Source organism: Xenia sp. Carnegie-2017, unplaced genomic scaffold (assembly GCF_021976095.1).
Source record: "Xenia sp. Carnegie-2017 unplaced genomic scaffold, XeniaSp_v1 HiC_scaffold_25, whole genome shotgun sequence".
Lineage (NCBI taxonomy): Eukaryota > Metazoa > Cnidaria > Anthozoa > Malacalcyonacea > Xeniidae > Xenia > Xenia sp. Carnegie-2017.
In genome coordinates this window covers 3,656,734-3,671,240 of record NW_025813488.1, presented here as the reverse complement: position 1 = coordinate 3,671,240, position 14,507 = coordinate 3,656,734, and the positions used below count along the sequence as shown (strand labels likewise).

At 31.0% G+C, this 14,507-nt stretch overlaps 2 protein-coding genes and 1 long non-coding RNA gene across 7 annotated transcripts; 1 reads left to right on the top strand and 2 right to left on the bottom strand.

Moving 5' to 3' along the window:
* Positions 1-323: 323 nt before the first annotated feature.
* On the bottom strand, positions 324-14,495 carry LOC124453258 (enhancer of mRNA-decapping protein 3-like). The gene is made up of 15 exons (XM_047004037.1): positions 14,479-14,495; positions 14,263-14,308; positions 13,889-13,906; positions 13,659-13,712; positions 13,504-13,551; positions 13,052-13,127; positions 12,827-12,931; positions 12,667-12,744; positions 12,361-12,482; positions 12,159-12,194; positions 11,992-12,055; positions 11,688-11,846; positions 11,546-11,586; positions 11,230-11,370; positions 324-577 (listed from the first exon to the last, which is right to left on the bottom strand). The coding sequence occupies exons 8-14, from the start codon at positions 12,737-12,739 to the stop codon at positions 11,242-11,244; spliced, it is 624 nt and encodes a 207-aa protein (XP_046859993.1). The 5' UTR covers positions 12,740-12,744; positions 12,827-12,931; positions 13,052-13,127; positions 13,504-13,551; positions 13,659-13,712; positions 13,889-13,906; positions 14,263-14,308; positions 14,479-14,495; the 3' UTR covers positions 324-577; positions 11,230-11,241.
* LOC124453257 (transcription factor sox-3-like) lies at positions 1,549-4,241 on the bottom strand. Its single transcript, XM_047004036.1, has 2 exons — positions 3,834-4,241; positions 1,549-2,526 (listed from the first exon to the last, which is right to left on the bottom strand). The coding sequence occupies exon 2, from the start codon at positions 2,514-2,516 to the stop codon at positions 1,734-1,736; it is 783 nt and encodes a 260-aa protein (XP_046859992.1). The 5' UTR covers positions 2,517-2,526; positions 3,834-4,241; the 3' UTR covers positions 1,549-1,733.
* LOC124453260 lies at positions 6,217-10,716 on the top strand. Of its 5 annotated transcripts, XR_006951032.1 has the most exons (5): positions 6,217-6,359; positions 6,629-6,756; positions 6,970-7,559; positions 8,362-8,464; positions 9,281-10,716. It is a non-coding gene; the product is annotated as an uncharacterized LOC124453260 (long non-coding RNA). The 5 variants fall into 5 exon arrangements; XR_006951034.1 differs by having other exon boundaries at positions 6,217-6,336; positions 6,629-7,559; XR_006951033.1 differs by having other exon boundaries at positions 6,629-7,384.
* Positions 14,496-14,507: the final 12 nt, after the last annotated feature.

Genomic DNA, 14,507 nt, shown 5'->3' with positions numbered 1-14,507 from the left:
GAGTGAGTTGTCGATGAACCGCAAACAGCATTAAGGCAATATTCTTCAGAGAGAAGCGTTTTGTGAGCAAAGATAAAGCGTCGGGTGAATATAAAGTATAAGTTGAAGTGCATGGGGATGTGTCAAGGCTTCGCTTAAATTCTTTCTAAAAACTAAAAAATCAAGTGCCCTGATGTTTTACACCAGTGTGTTGACTACGCTATTTATAAATAAGGAAACTGCAAATAGCCGTTTACTTGAAGACTAGTGAGGACATAATATATGAAGTCCAAAGCGATTTTGACGGTTATTTGTTCAACTGTGAGATCAACATGAGCAAAATGTCACCATTAGTATGACTGTATTCAAGCAGAAACTGAGCTTAATAGTGAATAACAAAAACAGTAAAAGATAAAGCTATATCACAATTTTGAAAGATTTAGTTAAATAAGCATAATAATTTGTTATCATACGTAATCTATCTGCCCTCAAAGTTTAAAGCCTACCTAAAACGTTCGAACATAGAAGAAGCGATGGACTGCGTTACAACAAAACGACTGAGAATCCATTTTGGGAAAATGAAATCAACTTCTGCCTTCTGCAATTCAAAGAAACACAGACAAAAATCATACAATAGTTGTTTGAAAATGTGATGTAAGAAACTGCTCTATGAAAATTTCTTTTTCAAAATGACAAAAGAAAGACAACGCCTAATATGAAAGGGGGTGTTGAAATATTTATTGTTAAATATTCATTAGACACAAGGCATTGTTACGTAACTAGAACTACAAAAATCCACTCCAAAAAAATTATTCTTCGTTGTCCATACATGACCTAAAGGCTCTTTGTAATACTATAGTTACAAACATATTTACTACATCACAAATTGAGTAAAAAATAGGTAATGAACATTAAGATAATTTATATCACGTTCTGTTTACATCACGTATGATTTGGGCGGAGTAGAAAAACCGAAAACGCATGACAAGCTCTTTTCACTAATGTTTGCTGCATATTTATAATTTATAGCAGGCGATGGCGATCATATGCTTGATAAAATAATAGTCAATAGAAAACTATAGTCTATAAATGAGATATGGAAACTATGTAAACATGTCCGTTTTTAAGGCAGCCAACCAGGATGGCGATAAATATAAATGATAATGTTTAATCAGAAGCAGAACTTATCTAAAGCTGAGTTATTTTTACGGAGCTCAATATATATTGTACACTTATAATTCAGATAATTCAATGGTTTCAACTGACTTAGGAAATAAATAATGTTCAATATTTTTTATTTATATTGAAAGAAAAATTTGAAAGTGTATGAGGTCAAATTTCGTCATGACGTTTAAAAACATTGAAAACTTGTGTTTGGTAGACGTTAAACTTACGAATATAATTTAACCATTTACATTATAACGATTTTTTCGTTTCTATAAACTACTGAGTGTCGTGTTCCCGAAAAAAATAGGATAAAAAATCTATTATAAAAAACAGAAACGGTGTAACGAAATATTCAAGGCTGGAATTTAAAAAAAACACTAATAAGAAATCTTGACTATGAAGAAAGCAAAAAAACTCCTTTTATTAAATACTCGTGTTGATAATTTCAACAATCATTCCAACACCACAAAATAGAACGTGAAATTCACCATAAATAACAGTATATATATATATAAAACATTACAGTAATAACTACAAGAATCTAGATCATTATTTCACACAGATTAACGTTATTTAGGTGGTGACGTTCACTGAATCACATGACGTTGTGAATAATACTGCTGGTAGTGTATCTGAGAATTTTCAGAGTTCGTGGAATGTGCCGCCATTGTTGGGCTACTAAGTGACGTCGTAGTACCACTGTATACACTAGTGGATTGGGCGGGAACACTAATAGGATCAATTGGATAAAGGTGAGGAGGAGCACCATGCATTTGTACAACATCAGGGCGATATCCAGTAATCTCTCGAGATATCTCACCATGGCCATTTATGCCGGTCGGACTATGTACACTTGCTTGTGACTGTGAGTAATAAGACACTTGTCTTGCAGCTTGATATGGATCATGATATTGCATATATGAAGAGGACGGTACTTGATAATAGGGATACATTCCCTCGGGTGGCATACTCTGAGGATAACCAGGAACTTTAAGAGCACCGCTTTCTGCCGTGGGTGGAAATGGAAAAGGGAAACGGCCATCTTTTTTAACTGGTTTTGGCTTACGTCTTCTTGGCTTATATTTATAGTTTGGATGTCTTAAACTATGTTCAGCCTGAAGACGTTTTGCCTCTTCGATATAAGGTACCTTTTCTTTTTCAGGTAACACTCGCCACTGCATACCAAGCGCCTTTGAAATCTCAGAGTTATGCATGCGTGGATGTTCTGCAGCCATCTTACGACGCATGTCACGTGACCACACCATGAATGCATTCATAGGTCGTTTAATATGGACATCGGCTTTCGTTGTCGTCTGTTCCTTGTTCGTTGGCGCACCGCCATTTGACTGGGTTTGGTTTGTCGTTGCCATTTTGCTTTATCTGTGAATAGAACAAAACATAGCATTTGATTCGTGTACAGAATGCACGGATCGACAAATTTCAAAACCTATTTTCTAAATAATTTCTATGCAATGATTTCGCTTTTGTTTACTGGCAAAATTTAGCTCTAATAATTCATCATTGAAGCCCTCAAACACTCATCATTGAAGTCTTCGTGAAGAAACTTTGTCAATATATATAATTTTAGACACTGAAATATAACAACGAAATAGGGAAAATACTTCAAGTGGTGAGACGCTTTATACAAAAGTAGAATAAAGTAGAGCACATTACCACATAAGAATACAGAATCATTAGTCAACACATGATGAACATAAGTCAATAAAGATAATATATCTTCCAAGATGAAGATGAGTTATAGCAAAAAACACATTAAAGTAATAACACTAATGTAATAAACGAGTTGAGATTAAGATCATGAATCAAAATATGTAAAAGGACAATCATTAATGTGCAGATAGATTCATGGAGAACAGCTCTGACAGAAAAGAATTGACAACAGAACAATGTCCTTACAGAGCAACAAGAAACTAAAATCAAAATCATGCTTTCTTGACGGTTCAATCAAAGAACATGTACCATTAAAACAGCTTATGTCGAAGATGTATTCTCTTTATATAGAGACTACTGAACTGCACATATTCACATTCAAAGACTATACTATATTCTTGTGCAAGGCAGAAAAAAACTTACTATTCACAAATACATGGCTAAATCAATGAAATAACCCGAATAAACTAACAAAATGTGAAGTGTGATGATTGAAATTTTCAAATATTTCTGTTTTGACCAGTCTTCTGCTCACTCAGAACAATATAAAACTTCGCTTATCTATGCCTTCTACATTTAAAGCATGTGTAAGCATTAAGAAATAACATAAACGCTAAAGGAAACGACACATTCTAATTTATCATTTCAAATATAAGTGGATATATAAGACATATTGACGACAAAAAGCATTTTCAACGGGAACTGTTTGACTCATAAGATTCATCGTCAAGTCATTTTTACAATGTACAAATAAATGACGACAAGTTACGCTGAAATAATATCAATGCAAACAACTTTTGTTTGATAGATAATAGAAAACTGCCATTGATTCACTATACAAGACAATCTGGTTTTAAAGACTCATTCAATAAGCGACAATTTAACTTTGTCACAGTTAATTATATATTTCTTTACGCTTTTCTTTTATATTGTTCCAAAGTGAGCAACATAAATTACCAACACGCAACCATAAAGGTAAATAATCTACAATAATAATAAAGACAACGATGAAATACCTGAGGGAATTTCGGTAGAATATCTTTCTTGTGTATTTGGAAAACAAATGTTGTGTCCAGGAGATGTTGTATCAATGAATACCTGTTCTTAATTTTATTATCATCCAAAAGAAGAGATTGGAAACTTGATAACCGTACTTGTGAACTGAAATAGCGAGATTTCTGCCGAAAAATACTAAAGCTGTGCTAATCTCTGCCGCTACGGTTTATTTCCTTCCTCACAAACGCGTTTCACGATTTGTAGCGCGAATCTAATTCTGCTCTTCCGTTGTGTAAACACTTTTGAGTCGTTCAGATTTAACTGTTTCGGCTTTGTCAACCTTGTATGTATATCAAAGACTATAGTTAACAGATCTTTTCAACTCTCTTTACATCGCAAACAAACGAAAGACTGAGCGAGCGACCTTGGACAAAGCTATTTAACGCTTGCCCCTTCAGTGAACACAATAAACGTTTTGAAATGGTAATTAAAGCAACCATTTCGTCCATAATAACTTTGAAACAAAAGCGAAGTGGGTATTATTGACATTGAATAATTAATAAACCTAAATAACTCGCAGAAATGGGTATTGAAATGCCTTATAATTCTACAAAACGTCTAGGATTGCATTTTAAACGACGAGTTTGATAAGCTGTTTCCTAAAATTTACAACCATAAATACCCAAAATCTGTCCAGATTTTCTCACCCTCTCAGCAGGGTCACTTATAGTCAGACCAACAAATTTATGGTATTTATAAATATCCTACGCTTCTGCCGTAATTGTTTTTTCGGCTTTTTCAAAAGTATGCCACAATCAGGATAAATTGAGGAATAAAGTTAGTTTGAGTAAAATTACATAATCATGAAAGTCGCTATATGTACGATAAAGAGGTTATCAATGATGTGGAGTACACTAAATATATTAATTTTTTACTAACCACAATTGCTTTCAGCTCACATAAATATCATTCCCAAATGCCTGGACAATTTGCTAAAAGCTTTACCGCTTTTAGCAAGCGTCTATACGCATCTTACAAGAAGAATAGCCACAACATATAAATATTATGTATGCTTAAAGTTTGAACAGAATAAAGTGTTACAAATACTTTTATATAATTGTAGGAACGTCTTCACAAAAGCTCGATTCGCACGAATGATTTAAACGGAAATTGAAACCTTCTTCAACATAGTAAAAGAAGAAATTCAATTAAGAGCCTACTCGCCCAGCGATTCAAATTTCGATAATATTATCAAGTGGTTTTAGAGCACTATGATTTCCTTTAGAAATTCTTTTATATTTCAATCCACATATCATTGCAATTTTCATAAATATTTTTTCCAATTATAATTTCGTCTATCAATGTAAAACATGCATGAAACCAATTGGAAAATATCCAAAACGAAAGTGTTTTTTGTATATTTTATACTGCGTTATTATATCAAAATCAACATGATTTCAAATGAATGATTTATAACCAAGTTGACACGAGGAAATTCTAATGTATCTAAGCATTTGGCACTAAATTTAACCTATATACTACCATAGGCCAACACACAGACGTCAAAAATTAACGTGAACAGTAATTTTGTTTATTTTTCCAAGGACAATGTCTTCATACCAATTATAATCTTTTATTTCAGTATAGTGTTTGAGGTCTATCTACCAACATACATAGCAATTGCCTTTGTACATATAGCTGCTTCAAGAAAATAAACACATATCTTATTTCGCCCATACTGAACTTTTCCAATGAGCATTTTCAGCCATTATTCTATATTCCATTTAAGACTACACGCTGCATCAATGCTCCAGGTTTCATAACTGAATGTTTTCAAGCAATGCAATGACTTATAAGTTTGTTTAAAATGCACTTAAGTAGATGTATTCATAAAGCGATATTTGCCCATGAAACAAAGAGCGCGTGTTCTTCTTTGAAAACATAATTCGTTCACATATTGTTTTAAAATCTCTTCGACAATACCGTGTCAAAATAAATACATACAATACTCTATGGCTTCTATGAACTATGTTTTCAATTTTCAACAAAAGAAAATAACTATTTCCGTATTTCAACAGTAACCGAAGCATCAATGACATATAGTAAAATAATTTACAGTATTGCTTTGTGGAGGATCTGAAATTTTGGTCAATACTTAAAGCTGCTTACATCATTAAATGAACAAACTGAAACATTTTAGTTTTACAGCTAAAATTGAATGTGAAAATTACCCCCCCAACTATTTGCTCTATGCTATTGCAAGCAATGAAAGTCTTCAAAAAAGCGATTATTTGAAATATAAAAACATTTATTGCCAATGATGTTTCTATTGCGTATTTGTGTCGTCAGTTTGACGTGTTTCGTTGAAGTAATTTTGACTACGTTCCAACTGTGTCAGTTTAAATGAACGCGCCTACACTTATAAAGAAACCAAGCATTCAATTTTGGAGAAAATATTGATTTATTTCGTAACGATGTACGAGTTTCAGTTCTTAGATGTTGTCAAACTGCTGGAATCAGGAAGTAAACTCTCATAAGAAATTTTTGTAAGATTTTTATGTAGAACTTGCCTAATAATTTTACTTTTAAAAGTTTATCATATTTCGAGTGTTTGATACATTTAGGCATGCAATATTCAAAAATATATCCAAGATTGCTAGAACATAATTCCTGTAATTGAAAACCGTAGACATTACTATTATTAGTTAATTCACTATAGTCCTCTTCCTTCATTATTTCATTGACTAACGTGAGAAAATCGCTTTCATAATCAAAAGAGACCATCACAAATTCATACTTTAATTATCTGCTATAGAAGCAAGATCAATGAATGAATTCTTTATTCATAAATTGTATGAGCAAGAATGGTCTACTATGATAGGAAAGGAAACAAAATAAAAGCAAGCAATTACACAAAGAAACTACGGTAAAATTCAATGCAAGGTACAAAGATTTATTGCTCAATTTGCTTAAGAACAATAAATATATATTTATGTTTAATCACGTTGTAAAGCATGGAGAACTATTTTTACATTACATTCTTTAATATATGCTTAACATTACTGACAAAGTTCGAAATCCTATCTGATAAGATTTTCAATGATAAAATATCAAGCTATGCTCATTATTCTAATGATTTTCGGTCAAATTCCTAAGACAGCCGTGGCCTTATCACACAGATCGCTTCAACATCAAACAAACAAAGAGATTTTAAGATAGAAAGCCGACGAAGATGTATCTGACTTTTTCATATGAGCCATTCACGTCATATGGGAAAGCGCTTGAAACAATCGGAAAAACGTCCTCAAAACGAACAATAATTGAAAGACTTAGATTTGGAATATTGAAAAAAACATTCCAGACATTTCCTGATGCTTCCAACGCTTTAACGTTTTGAAAAGATGGGCAGCCATGCGGAGAATCTGCATGTTTAGACTTGCCAAAACCTGTTCAATTTCTGTCTTCGAGTACGGCGAAAAACTAGCCTGTTTCGTCGTACTCATATCAATGGCCACCTCGATGGATATAATGATGCTATTTTTTTCAAAGAAAACACTGTTTCATGCAATTGGTAATTATTTCGTGTTTTGATATATTCAATAAGCCGGTAGTCAAACGTTTTGAAATCCTTGTTTGTAATTTGAAAAGAATTTGAAGAATTGTAGGAGTATTAAAACAACAGCACTTGTTTTGAATTCTTGAAACAGCATGGTTCAGACACAATCATCCTCTCTCATGAAATAAGGGTGAGGTAAATATTGATAACATGCAAATTACTGTTAATTAATAATTTGCTTGCGTGGATATATGCCATTTTACAAAATCAATATTTTTAAAGCAAGCATAATTTTGAATCATCTTTCTGTATGATATTCTAATTCATCGATGTCACAATAATACTGAATTTGCAACTGGTATAATTTCATTCAGTATAATACTCTAAATATACTGTTTAGTTTAAAATATAGTCAATAAAAATGTCTATAATAAGAACTAATGTTATATCTTGACATTATACATTGATCATCACTCGACATGAAATGCGTCATGTGAAATAACAGTAGAATATGAACCATCGAAACTTTATGATACAATCTTAAAACAATTAGATTGTGGAATTATTGAGGTAAAGTGAATAATATTCAATATCGTTTTTAAAACATTTCTTACACAAACTGAAACAAAAATGGGTTAGTCATTCACGTAACAAGGAAACAATAAAACTTACAACATCACAACAAACACATGAGGTTGCTAAGGATGTCGACGTGTACAAATATTTTTAAAATAAAAATAACACCAGGGAATAGATGCTTTATCAGTTTCTACTTAATTGTATAATTTTTTCCTGGAATAACAACGACAGTTTCTCTTTCTAAGGATAAAAATACATTTGAACTAATGATTCAAAATATTTACATGATTGTGCAAAGGCATTAATAATTACAGCTAAAAGCATGCAATACAGACAAAAATGCTTAAGTTCCACCGCAGTAATAGTTTATTTCGCTTAAAAGAGTCTTAATTAGTTGCATATTTTCTTTCTAGACTGACATAAAGACCTGACAAAGATCTTCGCAAACAACCAAACTTTCGCTGACATGCAATTAGTCAAACGCACTCCAAAGAAGAATATTTTTTACTTTAAAAGGTGTTTAATCGAGTCTTTAATTGATACACAAAACACAGTAAACTTGCTTAAACAGCTAATAATATGTACCTAGGACAATAAATTAAATGAAATTCACAGTTCTTTTCGAGAAAATATATTCCCTGACCCTGGCCTTATGTTAATCACATATTATGTATACACCGTGAATTGTTGGCAACCTTCTCTATATTGGCTTTTATATCGACTTTACCGACTGTGACAATTGAAGGGGTACTTGTATGTATTGAACTTTGATCGATTTAACGTCACGCAAAGTACTCCTAGGTCAAGGACAAATCATGGCTTCTCTAGAAAACCTGCTTCTACAACAGTACACGCAAACATACAAGACAAACTAAAAATCACGCAGCTACACAATTTGTTTTCTTTGTACGGATGAAATTTGACTTTGTTAATTAACTTGACAAGTTTATTATCCTTTACCTAACACTTATTGACCATGGCTCAACGTCATCATTTTCAGTTTCGCAAAAACATACTAAATTTTTAAATTGTGATTTGAAATTCATTTTATTAGTTTATTACGAGAATACACAAATAGAATTGCATTTTGTCGATGAATTCATTTAAAATTGTAAAAAATATTTCTTTTTAAGAAAATAAGAATAAAACAATTTAACGTAAATGGCAAATTATAAGTGTCAAAGTATGTCTGTGGCTTAGCAAGCAAAAATTATAGTCGAGTAATATTATTATTCATTATGCTTAAAAGAGTTCTTGTATTGATGTTTCAAATATTCAAATATCTCTGCATTATATTTGTGAAAAATTTGGTAACTTCACCATCTTTTCTAGATTTATTACTCGACAGAAAACAAAAGAAAAGCCCTGGGGTCGACTTTGGAAAATATCCGTTCAAATCTGTGATACTTCTCAATGGAACTAAAGAATTAGGAAATTTAGCTCTTGACTTCGAAAGACCTTAGTCTTCGTCTTCTTCCGTTGTTTTCACAGACAAACAATCGAGTTGAACCTTATTTTCAGCCTGAGGGCGTATTATTGTCTCACACAGCAATTAAAAGACTTTAACTCTGAAATGATTCCTGATATGTCATTGAAAAGTTTTGCTTTATGGCTAAATCTTTGAAATCCAATTAAGATTAGAAGTAATTTATAGTAACACAAATTCTATTAGGTGACGACAATGGAAAGAATGCGAAGCATCAATTTGTACAATCTCAGCAATATTAAAATTATTTATTTAGTTTTCTGTAGAACAACACAACATATGTAGCTTGTCGTGGAAAACATATTGCGATATGATTATCAAGACAAAAATGGACGTTTTCACAAAAGATGAAAATCGGTGAAGTATATTTAAATTGCATGGACGACATGCTACAGTAATGTCAGGTAATCGTTCATTCGTTCTTATTCAAAAATATGTTTATACGTAATGGCTTATGTAATGTAATGTATTTGATGATATTGATTTATTAATCAAAGCTTTCACATAACTGTTAAACAATATTCTTCATTATCTATAAAATTTACACAACAGTCATTTTGGAAAAACAGTTGTTAAAGTATAAAATTACAAAAACATCATAAGCAAAGACAAAACACCACATAAACGAGATCTGGCAAGCTCTCCTATCATTGACCTCAAAATGTATACAATATTTTGGTTCTGTTATAAAACATTAGAAAATCTTTATAAATCATACTGCAAATTTCTTTTGCTTCGTTTATCATTGGAGAAATTTTAACGTTGACATGTCTATGGCGATTACGATTAACGGACGAAGACCAATGAAGACCCACATGACGTCACTGAAAACAATGACATTGGCAAGCGGAATATACCACTGTCTTGATGAATAGTCCGAGACTACATCACACTGTTAAAACACGTGCAAAGCCATAAAGGCAAGGCACGTGTGTTTGATATGAGAACCTTTGGATTGTGACAATCTTAATATGTTTCTAAATTCACATTGCTTAATCGACAGTTCAAAATGACGTAAGAAATAATCACTAGATTCATACTTTACAAACATTAGACTATTCATTGTCAAAGTTATAAAGAAAAATATTAATATGGAACTATATACAGTAGCTAATATTCAAAAATGCCGAACACTGTCTTTATCAAGTACAATAAACCTACACTTGATGCATCGCGATTGCACAAAAATGCAAATAATATTAATATACCCATAACAAGAACTGAAATCGTTTAATTGTTTAGTAATTTTGTAGTGGAAATATAAAACAATTGCTTTGAAAAACTGAACAAAATTTCAACAAAACTCCACAGCATACCGGTAATTCAATGAAGCTGTAATATAAACAATTACAGAGCTTTCTTGCTTTTCTAAAAAAATTTGAGCATAAACTCGTCCGAAAAAAGCTTTTTTTGAATTCATCACAAGGAAGCGTTCTATGTAAAGAATATTTTTCTCATAAATCTATGTATTATCCATGAAAAATTCTACGTTTATTCTTTACTTAAAAACAATTCTTTTCTTTCAATAGATCTAACACACAATGTGTGACTGTAAAGCAATAAAACAAGTATTTGATCAAATTGATCAAACATACATTTCCAACATTTTTATGAAAAAATAAAAATGTTTCATGAGACAGTGTATAATTTGAAAATGTCGTTATTCTTTGAAAAAAAAACGTCGCCAAATATTTTCATCGCCATTTTTATGTTTATCCATGTTCGTCTGAATTCGAGGATAGATTACGAGAAAAAGAGATTTATTTCTAATACATTAGAAAAATTACCCACAAACCTCTAAATGTCTTCACTGATTTAAAGCAATCACAAGTTTCTCTTCAAAAGGAGAAGTATAGTTGATGTTAACAGCATTGTACATTGCTTTAGGTATAGCAAGATCTGCTAAATACATTTGACATCCACTTGAAGCGTCAATCTTGAAATAAAATTATCAAGTTTATACACTTATATAAACATAATGAGATTGAAAAAATAAAGAAAATACTGCAATTATACATAGAGTGCACGCTATTGTGAGTGAATAATGAAAATTCAACATTTGTATTTTATTGAATGTCGTGTGAAACTAAAATAATAGTAAATATATTTACTAGAGGAAGACCCAAAGAAAGCGACCATTTTGATTCAACGTCTGTAAAACGACAAAATTACAATTATTTCAACTTATAAATTATAAAATACAGTAGCCTTAAATTCATTCTAACAAATGGACATAAAAATAGTGCTAGCTACCACTTGTGTTGGCGCTTGGTTCTAGTAACAAAATTGGTGCTTTATTATCATTGGACCATTGACAAGCAGACTTCAGTTCAGATGGCGTTTGATTGGTGGATTTCTCATTAGGAGAAAACATACCATGGATGATAAGGTCAACAGGTTCTTTTGGAAGATCTGAAAGTGAAAAAAAAATAAAAAAAAAATTGAAGAACATGAGGAAACATAACGAGTTATAACACATCAAATTTTTTTTGAGGTTGAATTTTTACTGAAGTTCAAACTTGACAATAAGTCATTTAAAAATATGACAAAATATTACCTGATGTATTAGACGTCAATCTTGAACCAGTGTGAAAAAACAAAGCAAGATTTTGTACTAAAATCTATGTGGAGAAATGCATTTATCTATGAATACAAGTTTTCAATTTTTCAATAAAGCAACAGATTTTAAAATTCAACATAGCACAACTATGTATACGTACGTACCTGTGTTTTTACTGGGACTGCTAACGTAACTTGAACCTATGAATTATGAACAAACAAAATTATGTAAATTATAATCCCATATTCATATTCACTTAAATACTTAACAAAGTAAACATTGACTTCTTATTGGGTATATTAACAATAGTTTATTTCTTCATATTAAAACATTAACACCACAAGTACATTGATAATCATTACTCACCCTGTGATTGGCTAGATGTCTTGCAGCACATATTGCTTGAATACCAACATCATTAGGACCAGCCAAGATGACAACATGAGGTGGTTGATGAGCATTACGCTGTTTTAATCTATTACCACCACCTTATGTATAAAAGTGCAAAATTTAGAACCATAGAATTTGATATTTACCTTTTAGGATTCATATCATCAAATACTCAGTATAATGTTTCAAAGTTTCAAAATTAAAAAACATATTAATACATGATCAAAATCCTTGAAATTAAGATATACTGGAATTGTTAAAGGAAAGATCATTCTTATTTACCAAGCAGCTGTAAGGCCATTTGACAGGTACAAATACCAGCATTTTCAAATCTCTGTGTTGCACTAAAACCCATACTCTCTGAATAAGAAGTTAATTTAAACATTGTAAGAAGAATATATAAGAGAAACACAAAATTGCAGTTTTAATATTTTCCACAAACCTGAGACTTGAATGAGTTCATTCTTCAACTCAAGAGAAATAGAAGGAACAATAATACCTTCATTTGTATGATATTCACCTCCAGTATGTTGTGATGGAGCCAAAACTATAATTAAATATGTTGAAAATGTAAATCCTAATCCTATAATATTGACGTCATATATCATGGAACTAACCTGAGAAAAACATTAAAAAATAAAGAAAAACAAAACAAAACAAAACATACTTTGTCGAAGGTTAACTGGTTCTTGTTCCACTGAATTTTTGACATTTCCCGATCTCTTTTTCGACTTACTTGAACCCTTTAATCATTCAAAATTTAGTTTTTTTTTGTATTTATCTCTCTTATAAAGTAAATATGATAAAACTACTGAATGCTTGATCTTGTGATACACTGTATATTCTGTCATTATGTTCACAGGCATACATATATCTTATGAATATATGAAATGTACTTTTTAAAGTTGTTTGAGAACTATAGAGAAAATAGGTTGAAAACTGACTTTAATGGAACAGCTCAGTTTATATAAAAAATTTAAACTCAAGCAATACAGTGTATATATGTTCACAATGTTGAGGACTAAAAATTTCAAATGTTCAACTTGTAGTGTATCTCTTGAGAATGTAGAGACAAATTAACTAATGTGTTTTGCCTTTAAGTGTTAATAAAGTTTTTACCTTAAGCTCTTCAAAGATTGCTTCTTTATTAAACAACTTTAAATTTTTCTATAAGAAAAAATTTATCTTAAGGTATTATGTGAAAATTTCAGTTCATATAATGACAAATATGTAGTGGAGTGTATACTTATAAAATAAATGATTCTGTTGCTCACTTCAAAATCAAAATTTGGCACTTTTACATCTTGTAAAGGTATATCAAAACATTCCTAAAAGAATAAAACAGAATGTTCAGTTGCAAATGTATGTTAAAAATATCCAAAATAATTAATAATTCAAACTGCAAGTTTCTTCACTGAAACAACATGCCTGACTAAACCTAAAATCATGGAAAACTTAATTAAAACCTTGTTCTTTTTTTTCATTTGCTTTCTATTTTCCAAACCTTCTATTTTCTTTAGCTCTGAAATGAACATTATTACATATATATAACTTATGTACATATAACACTTACAGCAAAGCTGATACTTACATACACTGAGAAAACATATAAATCATAGATATGTTAAAACATATTTATGGGAAATTATATTTATTGATATATTATTAATTAACTACATAGTGATTATTTATAAACATTTGTCTACTACACAAAATCTTCATGATGTGAACTTAAACAAAATTACCTCCCCACCAAGTAAAAAATTACATGACATGTAATGACAAACTGATGTCAGTACATGAATTTTGCAGACAATCAAGATTCAATAAACTGATCCTCATTAACAAAGCAAGCAAATAACTAATGCATTTACTAACCTGGTGTATTACTGTTTAACTTCTTTGTGTTCTTCTCTGCCATTTCCTAAGTATGAAACATGTTAGCATTTTTTTCAAAGTTTCAAGGGAAAGATTACATTAGCAAAATAATATATAAAGAATGATAAAAAATCTGAATCACAAGAAAAAAAGGCTAAAAAGGAGTGGATAAAAATAAAAACAACACTTTGAATTCTACATTCAACAACTACACACCTTTCCACTTTCAAGATCAAATTGTAGTT